Source organism: Homalodisca vitripennis, unplaced genomic scaffold (assembly GCF_021130785.1).
Source record: "Homalodisca vitripennis isolate AUS2020 unplaced genomic scaffold, UT_GWSS_2.1 ScUCBcl_11923;HRSCAF=21385, whole genome shotgun sequence".
Classification (NCBI taxonomy): domain Eukaryota; kingdom Metazoa; phylum Arthropoda; class Insecta; order Hemiptera; family Cicadellidae; genus Homalodisca; species Homalodisca vitripennis.
Genome location: NW_025788031.1, coordinates 1 through 13,107, shown reverse-complemented (window position 1 = coordinate 13,107; position 13,107 = coordinate 1). Strand labels below are relative to the sequence as shown.

At 34.2% G+C, this 13,107-nt stretch overlaps 1 protein-coding gene across 1 annotated transcript; it reads right to left on the bottom strand.

The window, feature by feature from the left end:
• Positions 1 to 1,076: 1,076 nt before the first annotated feature.
• On the bottom strand, positions 1,077 to 8,174 carry LOC124374973 (spectrin beta chain, non-erythrocytic 1-like; the record flags this gene model as incomplete). Its single annotated transcript, XM_046833108.1, has 4 exons — positions 8,069 to 8,174; positions 2,479 to 2,727; positions 1,362 to 1,562; positions 1,077 to 1,204 (listed from the first exon to the last, which is right to left on the bottom strand). Coding segments are annotated over exons 2-4 (464 nt in total), but the record flags the coding sequence as incomplete, so codon positions are not given.
• Between the last annotated feature and the right edge of the window lie 4,933 nt (positions 8,175 to 13,107).

Sequence of the window (13,107 nt, the reverse complement as noted above, 5' to 3'; positions counted from 1 at the left end):
TGTTTACCCTTTTTGGATTCCTGGGCAAATTTTTTAATTTTTTGAAAATATGTAGAGTAGCAGTGTAGTTGTCACTAATATTTTTTATTTATTTCAATTGCATGGAATGAAACACAGTTTTATAGATAAACATATACTATATTACAAACCAAAAAATTAGAAAATACAAAAGTAGACAAAGAATGTTTATTTGGGTGGCGGGCTGTCACAACTGACATTCCGCGCGACCCCGCAAGCCACTGTTATCGCGTGGACTTTGAACCTTCTTATAGCCCCGGAACCTGTAGGACAGCCTTGCGGGGCTTGAATTATGTTTCTTGCTTTCTGATAACATCCTTATGACCGTAGTAAAATATGAAAAAGTTTGGGGTTGACAAGTAATTGCTCAAAATTACCGAATCTTAAAAATTCCCTTTAATCGTCTGGATTCGCCTTCACAGAATAATGGTAAAAAGGACTAAAGAAATACTGGAAACTGCTGTATATAAAATGAATAATTTACTTTAAAAAAAATTTGGGGACACAACAGAAAATTAGCGATAACCGAAATACATATGCGCGTACCGGACGCTTCCCACTAACTGGCTAGATGCCTTGACGGGAGCTCCCGTCAATGACTTTGTGAAAGGCGCAGGGCCACGCCCGCTAGACAGTGTTTGGCCAATTAGAAGCAACTGCCACTCCCATTGTAACAGAATTCGAGGCGGGCAACCCGTCTGTATGTCGCATGACTACTAGAACCATCTAGCAGCGAAATATTCAACTAACATAGCAGTAAGAAAATAAAGAATGCAAAAACGCGGATCCACGGCAATAACGTTTTGAGCTTGTAGTGGCCCTCCGCGGATCCGCGTCAATGACGCTGGAAAGGTTAAAATTGGATGCAAAATGGGAATCATTACAAAAGGGTTTTATGGTGTAGAAATCTAGAACCTGCAACCAACCAAAATTAGGTAGTTTAAGTTTTGCATAATATGAGGTACTGGAATCATCATTTTCTTATTTCCTAAGATACCCCCTTCCTATTTCACCAAATTAAAATGAATAGCAAAAGAGAATAATACACCATAACTAACCTTGCTGACTGGGCTTGCGAGTTTTTATTCACAGGCGACTGGCCAGTGGGTGATCTGTTCCGCAGACTCGTCAGTTTACGCAGACCTTTCTGCGCAGAGGCCGGAGATAGACTGGTACCACTCAGATTCTGTTGTTCAAAGCAACGCAATTCATTTAGCACCTAGATATTTATAGAGTATATTTTGCCATATAATCGGCAATAAGCTAGTAATTGAGATTCCGCAAGTTTATTTCAATATTTATTTATTTTTAGACAGAATGCTGTATAAGCTGGAAACTTGTACCTGACTGTTGTTATTGTTGGCCTGCTCTTCTAGAGCCTCGATCCACCGAGCCATCTGTCCTGCATCGGCGGCTTGTAGCAGCAGTTCGGATCCTGCTAATGTGTTGACCCGCAGCACGTGTTTCCGTTTGGTGTAGTTCTCTGCAGGACCCACCAGGGCACAGCGGACATCCACCTGCTCTCCCTCCGCTCCCACAGGTGTCTGCAACACCAGCGTCTCGCGGTAAGCTTACTTATTACAAACAATAGTGTCCAGAAGTAATCACAGAAAACGTTGGGAATACGATAAGGAAATGCTAGTGTTGATGTTTATTAAAAAGCGTAGACCTTTTTCCGCATTGTTAACTACTGTTGCTTTGTATGAATAGGGAGATCTTCTATGGATCTCCCATAGAACATTATGGATCATTATGGATTATGGATCCGACATTTATCAAAACGTTGATGCTACTTCAGTCTTTTATTTACCTGTACATTGAGCGTTATCTCTAATTCAGTGCTGTAGATTTTGTTGTCCAAAATACATCATATTTGACCTCAAAAATATATAACATACAATACGTGTCATTAATATTGTAAATAAATGAGAAAAATAGTGACAAATTCTATTGAAGCCAACATAGAAGAAATAGGTACAGTTATGAAAAATTGGATACAAACCCAAATTGAAGATTTTCTATGTATTTGTATTTATTCGTTCTAAACAATGTTAATCTAAACATGCAAACAGTTAATATATATTTGATTTTCATCAATAAAATTACAACTTTAACCCTAGAACTGGCGTGGAATCCAGTTGACTTGATTAGCAACAGTGGGTACCTGCAAATTCATGACATCAAATCAGGATGGCTGGTTCATTTATACCACAATAACACCCAAGATGTAATATGCAAAAATTCGTATTCATGGTAGGAAAAAATGCGTACTAAATTACAACATTGCCAGTTCCAGCGTTAATATGTTACCAATTCAAAATCAAACACTATTCACATACTACTGCACTTCTCTATTGATTGTATACCATTGTGGTATGTTACAATGAGCAACTCGGTCATTTTGATAGATTTTCATGTATTCTAGAGTACAGGAAACGCAGATACTGCCGAAGTACATACCCAGGAGCCGTAACTACCCCAACGACGCAGTCGAGGGCGACGATAGTGGAAGAACATCGGTAGACAGGAGTTGCGCGGACGGCGAGCCGCGTACACATTGGCCAGATCATTTTCACTTACCGCACCGGACAACATATCACACACTTATGTCAACACGCACACACACAATCGTAGGACTTGCACTGCTCAACGCTAGTCACATCGTATTCACTGTTCATAAAATTCATTCACTGTGTATAGAAGACTGCTCTGTAAATAAACACCACTGTGATATTTCTAGTTCAGCCAGATTTAAGAATTCGGTTTGCTTTGAAAGTGCATTTTGAAAATATGCTTTACATTTAAGCTCCGACCAGCTCTAGAACTGGAAATGGTGAACCTCTATAATGGTAAACCATTTTGGCGTCTTTGCAAAATATATTTTTAAAACTCATAAAAAATAAAGTTTTTAAACTTACCCTAGCATATTGCTATTTTATTCATGAATAAATTCTGTCTCAAATTATATCATAATTATAATTTTTTGTAACTGTTTAGGTACACTTCTTGTGTGTCGAACAAAAAAGTATGTTTGTCATTGAACTACAACTCAAAGTTTAGCTCCTAGAAAAAAGTACTAAAATTTATATTTAGAACAATTACAAATAAAATGTATGTAATTTTATCAAATATAAATAAAATTTCAAAATTAGTTTAAGTCTACCAAATTAACCAAATGTAGGAAGTTTCCTTGAAAAGTTTAAAAACGATTAATTATAATTATCATAATTAATTATTTTATCATTGAAAATTTGAAGAACATTCCTTGATCCACATGAATAATGATACTTTCATTAAATTATTTGTAACAATTTAAATTTTATTTTTTTACTGCGGAATCAAAACAATATTCAATACGTCAATATAAGGAGAATATTTTCTAATAGTAAAAAAGCCAGTTCTAGGACGTTCCCTATCAGAAAGAAAGTAAAAACATCTTAAATCCTGTCCTGGACTAAAGGAAACCATAAAGTGTGGGAGGGAATCAGTAAAATTTCTTAGCAGAAATATATAAGTATTCAAATGAAAAAAAATACTCATTAGTGGAACCTTTCTGACATAAGAAATCCTTACACTGAATGAGCCTAACTAACCCTCACGTACTACAGTAACAGAGCAACACGACCCAAGCACAGGGCAGGAAGAATACTTCCTCCATTGCAAGATCATGACACTCTAGAGGAAGTGATGTAACATTAAGCAGAGTGTAACCACTTCTGATGGTATCAAACACACCGGTGTAAATCACGGCACATACACTGCACATAGGACTTTCTCTCAATATCCCTTTCGTGCTACGAGAACTTCCTTTAATATTAATTATACTTCAGTTCGTCCATGATTTTTGGTTGAGAACAGTACAACTCCTGACTTAGAAAATTACGTTGTAATAATTAGTTGTAATCCAGATAAAATCTCGGGGGGGTAAAAACAATTATCTGTTTTCCCCTTATATTGGAATAAATGTTATTAAAAGTGATTTAGTTTTTTTAAGAAATTTTCAAGATAACCTAAAATTAAACATTTAACATAACCCATTTAACCTAAACAGCAAACACGTATTGGAATAAATGTAAATTTCCAGAGTTCTCGACTCAAGCAAGCACCGCACCCCCGTAATTTATAAAAGGTATCCCCTGCGCACAAACTAGATAATATTTGCTAACAAAATTATTACAAATTTGTCAACAACAACAGCACGGTTGAGAGCCAAGATTAAAGTTACCCTTCTACTTAGAAAATGAACATCGTAAGCAAAATATTATGCAATTTGAAGCCCTTCTCGAAAAGTGTTGTATTACGGGTCAGTATCCAATTAAAACGAAACGCTTCTTGCAACAAAGCCATTTTGCAATATTATGTTACTGGCACAGTTTTCTGACTTTTCGTTTGGGACTTCTGAAACTAAAATACTTAAGAACTAAAACCAACTGCATTCAGCAAGCCAGTAAAATCACCCTAAATTTCAATGGAATCTCTGATAAATTATTAATACAATAATTCTACTTTTTAATTAATTAAATCAAAAATACAAAAGAGATAAATGAAAAATGAGATCTAGTTTTGACTGTAAGAAAATAATCTTTTTTAATTTTTTATTACCCCTCCATTAAAAATAAAAAAATTAGATCTAGTATGAGAGTTATATAAAATATTATTTTTTTTTTTTTTAGCTCATAATATACATAAAAAATTTAATGTGACAAATTAATTAACCCAAACGACAAATTTATGTAAATTTAAACTGACAAATTTTTAAAACAAAAATAACCTGTAGTGTATCAGCCAACTATCACAGGTCTCAATGTTCTTCCTTTTTCTTGGTTTCTTTTCCTTCACATAATAATGGCTGTATTATTTTGAACAATCTTAACGTACATTATTGGGAATACACATTAATTGTTTGTTGATCAAAATTTTTTATTTATATATTTACAAAACAACAATTAAAAATTATCTGTTATAACTTAAAATTTTATTACTTTGATTATCAATGCATTTCAGAGTCACTGAGTTTTCTACTTCTGTGAGAATACACCCATTTACCAATTTTTTTTCTCAGATTTAAATTAAAATATATAGGAAGAAATACGAACTTGTGATCTTGAATGTTTATATATACTTGAAACGTAATTTTTAGAGTTTTAGACCAGACCAGAACGGAGACACGATCTACCAACCTGGATTGGAACGTTTAACCAATCCGCTAGTGATGAATCGGAACAGGCGAAGATCCACACGCATGACCTTATTTATCGAATCACGCGACCTCTTGTGACAAAAGTTCCAGTTCTCGTCGGACCACACCAACCTCTTGGCTATATCAGCGGCAAAAAGATCGCAATCAGGAGCTAGGGTCATGTCTCAAATTGAATTACATAAGTTTGTAAGATTGCTTCGCTATCTGGTCAACAACAATCCGTCCATTATCGTTACAAGCAGCTGATTACTGTTAACACATTAAGCTGGTTGAGGGCATCAATTCGTGTTGGCAGCATCGTTTCAGTTTGAGAGCCGGCTGTAGTGAAACAATCTCGAGCTTGATACCATAAGAGCAATTTTAAACATCAAACAACTGTTAAGCTCTTATTTTTTGTGGTACAATTATGGTTGAAATCTCATTTTAAATCTATATGATTAATACGCATGCAGAAACTTTTCTTTTATTCCTCTAAAGTGTATACTCTTTGAGTATTTGAACAATCAAGTACAAAAACATTAGTAAATATATTTGTTTCTGAAAAACCTATACAAAATATCTTAAAAAGTGTTTAAACCGTATAAATTATACGTTTAAAAACGTAATATCTCCCATAATTGTACAACAAAATTAGGGTATGTAGGTGTTAGAGGTTTTAAAACTCCCAAAAATCAAACAGTGTTTTTAAGGGACTAAAATCAAAATACTCGACAGAACAGCCCTTAACAAGTCGACTATGGCACACGCCCTAGTCTGCTTGCGGTTTTTAAGAGATTATTCTTCATACAGGCCAGCAGTAAAAGTGTAAATGTTAGCAATTCAATCATTCAGTTAGCAGGGACAAAGTTTTGACCTTTTGACAAACGCTGCATTTAAAGTTCAAACATGTTTGAATTTTTTAATTTCAGATTGTTGTTTTTTAAAATATATATTATTTGACAAAAGAACAATTTATTGTCGTTAAAAAGTCTTTTAAGAATGATTTATACTGTCCTTTGTACTACATAAATACAATATACATATAATAATGACCAGAAAACAGTTTAATTGGCTATATCATTATTAATAAAAAACTTATTAAACTATTTGATAGTGTTTGGTAAAAAAGTTATTGGACCTTTACTATACACCACACCATGCATATAAGGTTTGTAATAAATCTTAAAATGCATAATATAAGTAAAATTTTGGATCAATAACAAAATTATTGATTGTAATTAAAATAAATAATGATTAATTATAAAATAATTATGTTGAAACCTTAGAAACAGTTTAATATGTTTGTACTTATGTTAATGTCTAATGCAGTACAGTAGTTAACAGTCTTATATGGCTAGCATTTAATATACAATTAATCAATTAACTTAATTTTTTCACAAAATACATTAACTGTATAAGTAATGCAATTTTTTATATTTTTGTGTTAAATGTTGTAACTTGAGAATATTTATTTATTGGACTACTAGCAATATGACACTCCGTTATTTCCTTAATTTATTACCTTCTATTAGTCCAATTTAATAAAATTAATGTTGTTTTGAAATTATCTTAAGATAACCTCTTAGAAATGTTATATTGTTAAATAATTTTAAATTTCTCAAAATATCCAGTAATACCACTTAATAGTTTCTTAGCCAAAGTATTAATTACACAGTTCTAACCTATATTCTAATATTGTAATGTTTGATGACATGACTGTGTGGGATATATGGGAGTATTACTGTCTCACACAAAGGGCATGCAATTAAAACAAAGCACAATTGCATCAATAACATTGGTTAATAGTAGTGATTATAAATCCAATCTCTAAAGAGACAACTGCATTCACTGTGACAATCTAATTTAGTGATCATTCTTAGAAGGTGACTTCTGAAATTTTTAAATTCTTTGTAACTCATAAAAAAGGAACAATTTCTCCATATATTATTCTGCATAAATCAGGTTTATAAGAGTGTTATTGAGAAAAATTTGTAGCAAATACATTTAATGCAATATTATAATATGTACTACTTATAGATTTATAAATGTCCACCACAAATATTTTTTAATATTTCCTTACTCCGCTTTTTATTTTTTTTATGAACCATTAAAAATTTATATGCTTTGGCCATTCATAAAAAAACTAATTTCAAATTGTCAAATGTTAAGTAAGTTTATTAGTAACTTTACATTTACAATAGTATGGCATTTTAATTCACAAGCAAAATTGTATTTTTTTAAATTATATCTGAACTTACATTTTTTAAAACGAAAGATCGTATTCTACTTAGTGATTAACAACCCAAAATACAAACTTTTAATTATTTAACCAATGCAAATAAGCAACAAATTTATTTTTTATTTTTTACATCCTAAGTGATTAATGTTACATTTCAAAACTCATCAGATTTTAATTTTGAAGTAATTTTTAAATTCATTCTGGATAGAAAAGGCTGCAAAATCTAAATTGAGTTTTGTTATTTTAAGCGGTGTCTTCACATTTTTTAGCATTTATTAGACATTGAAAATTAGTGCAAAACTTACTCCTGCATTTAAATTTTTTTTAGTCAACTAGAAATTGAATACAAAAAAGTTAACATGCTAAATAAATATTCTACAATATGTACGATAAATTAAAGAATCCAAGTGCAATTAAAGATTAACATCAAATTATCCACAGGAAAATAGCTCCGCAATTATTGTTACAAATAGTCCAGACAAGATTATTCACATCGAATAAAAAAATAGACTAAGGATACACAATACAGAAATATTGATATTGAAAAATTCAACACATTGCAATTTTTTCAAGACAATTTAAAAAATATCACAGTGCACACAACATAAACACACATCCGCTGCAAACAAAACCGGATTCAAACAGGTCTTGCGCACAACAATAGTGTTCCAAAACAGAACAAATATAAGGACGAACAACGAAGTCGTCGGCGCGTGGGAGAGAGAGACTATCGCGATAACCACGGACAGAGGCCAGCGTAACACTGACGAACGTAGCGTAGCGACTGCAGTGTGTCGGTGCCCTGCGCCACTGTGGACTGCACTGAGTGTACGTCGCGCACACTGGGGCCAGTGGTCGTCCGTGAATACAACAATACCCCCGCAAACCCCCGCAATGCGGGGGGTGCGCGGCGTTAGTCAAGGGGCGCCACACGAAGGAATTGAAAAAAAATAAAAAAAATTAATACCGATTTTTACCAAATTTTCTTAAAGGTTGAAATATCACTATTTTCAATTGTAATTCCTTATATAATTATATTTTTTCTTTTGTATAAATGAGCTAGCGAGGAATATCGTAGGCCTATTTATCATTCTTTCTTGTTTTAGTTAAAACGCCTTTCAAAACTAAAGCAGGCAAAAACTATGTTGCTGAAACCCGCCACGGAAGTGTATTTTTTAAGGCGCTTTAAGGGACCGTGTGTGAGCGTGGGGGTAGTGCGTGCGTGTACTGCCTTGGTTGTTCAATGTTGCGACTTGAATAGCTCCCCTCCCTGCCCGTCCACACTACCAAGTACCAATTAATTGTTAGGTAGTTCCTTCAACAGTATACTGTGGTTCCTTGTTCACTCCAGTCATATATTCTCATTACTCGTTAACGTTTACTGGCATTTTTCAGAAAGTTTGTGATTTATTCAGTAGCCTACAACTGTGGTGGGCGGTTTTGAAAAGTGTTTGCCAAAACTACAAACCTCTTAACAGGAAACTTATATTAATGGGACGATGTACTAGAAAACACTAAATCAATAAATTAAACAAAAATGTCTAAAAAACCTAGTTGAGTGCAGAATACTACCGAAAGCGGAAGAAGGAGGAGGAAGAAAAAGCAAAAAAACACCAAAAAATTGATCTATTTTTTAAAATCTGACATATCTCCTTAGATAAATAACAATGACAGAAGGTAAGGAAACCAAATAACTTTCCCGGTTTAATTTGTGAGTGTTAGTGAAATAAGTTCTGACTCTACCTACCATCGGAGACAGAAGAAACTGGAAACATGCTAACTTCAGAACCCCACCTGGAATTCCAACAAATAACGAACCAGACGCCACGTGAGTCTTAGACGTTAAGATAAATAATGAATAGCTTGTAGCTGGTTACCGTAGACATTGATTATAAAACTGTGTTTTGCATATTGATACTAATGAAATCAGTCAAACAACGTTGGGTGTTTTTAAAACTGACATTGGGCTCTTATCAACTTAATGACGGAGTATCCTCTCTTTAAATATGAAGAAGATAAAACTTTTCATTTTGAATTCTGAAACCATGTAGGGCCCACAGGGCCCTTTTACCCTAAAGGACGTCGACAAACAATGAGATCTTTTAGGCAGTGATTTTTTATTACAAAAATTGCCAAAACGGGCCAAAAACTAGAACGGTTTTGGCTTGTTATTCACACCCTATTATTAAATGGCGTATACTGGTGAAACCTTGTTGGTTGTTCGCTGACAGATAACAGACCCTAAATTCAAAGATGGGCTTGAGGTGTAAAGGTCTAATAAAATTGATTGGCAAGGTTGTAAGCCAAAAAAATTAGAAGAAACATGAAAACATCTCGTATACACTTAAAATTCATTGTTTTAGCATATAGTACCGTAAAAAAATGAGCCAAGATGCAAAATCACTTATTTCAAAAGTTATGAACCTGAGTATCTGTGAGATTCTCAAAACGACTTTCTAGATGTATAATAACTATGGCTACTTGTAACTTAGCGGTTCAGAGGGCAATCGGAAGGGTATGAAAAATATTGAAAACAGTGGACACTACTTCTGGAAAACTTTTTGAATATTATTAGTATTTGTTTGTCACGATACGGGATCCTCTTCTAAAAAGTCACTTAGAAAACGATCAAAGCAAAGTTTAAGTATTTGTCCTCCTCCCAAAAATCCAAAAATGAAATGATCATTGTTTGCTGTCACAGCATGTTCTGTGATGAAGATTGTTAAGTGAAATCCAAGCAGCTCCTTTTCCTTCTCTCTGGTAATTAGACACCACTCAAGGACGTCCTCAATAAACTGTATCAACCTATCGATTAGGTAATACGACATGTGGCAGTCCAAAACTACGAAAAACTTGGAAATTAAAGAAAATCATTCTTAGGGTTCCATTAGCTTCTTACAGGCCAAAACAATTCCCGGAAAAAAATTACTAACGAGGTTTGTATATTTTTTTGGAAAGAAGAAAACAACATTAAAATTGAAAAGTGTAGAGGGCCAGGGTTATGACGCGGGCAAGCCGTAATGAGTGGAAACTATTCTGGAATCCAATCTAGGAATAAAAGCCAAAAAGTCGCCAAAATGGCAGAGATTATAGCGTTGCATTGTGCCTCGCATAATTTAAATTTGGTACTCAATGACTCAGTTACTGACATAACAGAAGATGATTATTATTTTACGATTTTGGTCAATCAAATTGTACGTGTTTATTTTCCGGGCCGAAAGCCTGCCTAAGATGGCAAGCGTTTTGGAGAGAGAGAAATCTATGGAGCAAAGGGGGTCTATACTTAGCAAGACACTCAAAAAGATTGTGTCCGACCCGTTGTGTCATCTAGGTACGATTGTTTTAACTGGCCATAAAGTGGTCAACTTTAGTTTCTGTCTTAAGCTGTTTGAACGAATATTATTCTGACTTCTTAAAAAGAATAAAGAAGGTTTTTAGGAGAGCAAACTGGAACTCCAAAAAACAAATGACGTGTTTTCAATTTTGTATTGATGCTTACTTTCCAAAGTAAGGTTTTAAAGAGAGAATTAATATTACATCTAGAACACTACAAAAAGAGGATGTATCAATTGGACGAAAGCTACAGCCCTTCTTGGAAAGAGTAATGACTGAACTAAAGAGAGCCAAGAAATGAGTTTTTGAAGGTGTTGTTAAAGGAAGCAGGAAAACGCTAGCCAGGGGATGGAATATTGAGTCCTTCTCTGCACAACTAAATAAAATGAACTTAAACGATGTAAAAAAGTAAACAAAAACATTTTTTGAGACGAACCTGACCAACGATGTTGAAGTTTTCTAATCCATTGGCAAGAAATTCAAAGTAAAAGTATTTTAACAGGAGCTTGGATATAGTTAATTGCTCAAATCTCCAGGAACGTTTGTTTTGAGAGCATGGTCAGGATTAACGATCGCACAGGTATCATCTTGTTATACTCCACAAGTACCTCACAGAGAAAAGTGATGATGAACTAAATTTTTTCAGCCAGGATGAAGTTTTGTGAGAAGGTAATGAGGAAAGGATGTTTCACACACACGGGTTTGGCAGACACAAATAGTGTGTTACAGAAACATTGTTTCGGATGAAATAAAAACAAGAGGATTGAAAAAAGTTAAGGATTTAGCCTCATATTTAATGAATAGAAAACAGAGAATGAAACTATTGTCCAAGCAGCCTTCCTGATTGTCTGCACAGCGATGATGATGTTCTGTGACTCTCCCGAGTTACGTCACGTCAGCGGAAAGGTTCGTAATCACCAAAATAGTCATAAAAAAACTCCGTACTCAACTAAAATTAATTTTTGTGTTAAGAAGAGTATATTATAACCCTTTAATTATATACTTGTATTATATAACCTGAAAAATGGCATATATGTTAACAAACATAGTTTTTTAATTCTTATATAAATTTATCAGGTTGCATTTTCTAAACCACTCTAAGCTCAATTAAAAGAATTATGATTGAGAAACACGATGACCAATACCCAGGCTGAGCGCTTTGGGAGTCTTGTTGAGCATAGATACATGAACGGGGCTCGTCAGGATTCAACTTGGAAGATGTTAGCAGAAAAAATATTTACACAGTTTTTAAGAAGAGGAGAGGGTTTTAAATAAATGGAAATAATTAACAAAATTGATCTACAAATTTTTTCTTATTTTTATTAATTTGGTAATGTTTGAGATAGTTTTCATTAATAAAGTAATTTATGATGAATAATTCATTTTAAAAGTTTTTCTTTTCCTTTTTTGATCCTTTTTTTACAAAATGTATAAAAAATAAACATTGCAACAGCAGCGGGGGGGGACTATCAAACTAATTTACACAAATTGTAAAGCCACTCTTAGAAAAAGTAAAGGTTGTGTTTTTCTATTACAATTTAAAACCGTAAGTTAGATGTGAACATCATGAGAATACAAGGTAGACCAGGGGAAGTAGGCTATAATTTATATACGATGCGTTTATGTAGGTTCAGTAGGAGGAGGTGGAAGGGGGGGGGGGGGGGGTGTGTTAGGAGCCGACAGGAGGGGCGCATTTCAGTACGCTGGCGGGGGGCGGGGGGGGGGGCGCGACCTCTGTCTAGTTTACGACACGCGACGGTACAGAACACCCACTGCACTGGGGTCTGGGTCGTACTGACGCTTTGGGTCTAACCTACGAAAGCCAATTACTTACCAAAGTAAAAAACAGATGCATTTTCTCTCCACAAGATAATGGAGGTGACCTGTCGTCGTCTCGTTTTGGTGGAGGTATACAAATAACGGTTGGAGTGGGGGGGGGGGGGGGGGGGGGGCACATCCCATCGAAAGGGAAAAAAAGAAAAAAAAAAAAAAAAAAATTCCAAAACGATTCAAGATTTTTTTATTGGTTTGAAAGGACACAAATAGACATTGTTGGTTACAGCATTACAATGGTTCCAAAAGACTTCACTAAGGCTAGAACCATTTTTCCATATTTAAAAGTTAGAGTTATATACACAACTTTAAAAATTACCTCGTATAGGCCAGTTTTTCGAGACTAGGAGGCTCTTCTTAACTGCTGATACTTAAAATCTATTTGGTACGGCTAATTTCTTGGTAATACATTGTACTTAATGTATTTATTGACCCATTATATTTCAAAACTACTAGTATACCATGCATCTTTTCGTGGTTCTTATAAAGTAAGGTTTATGTCTTG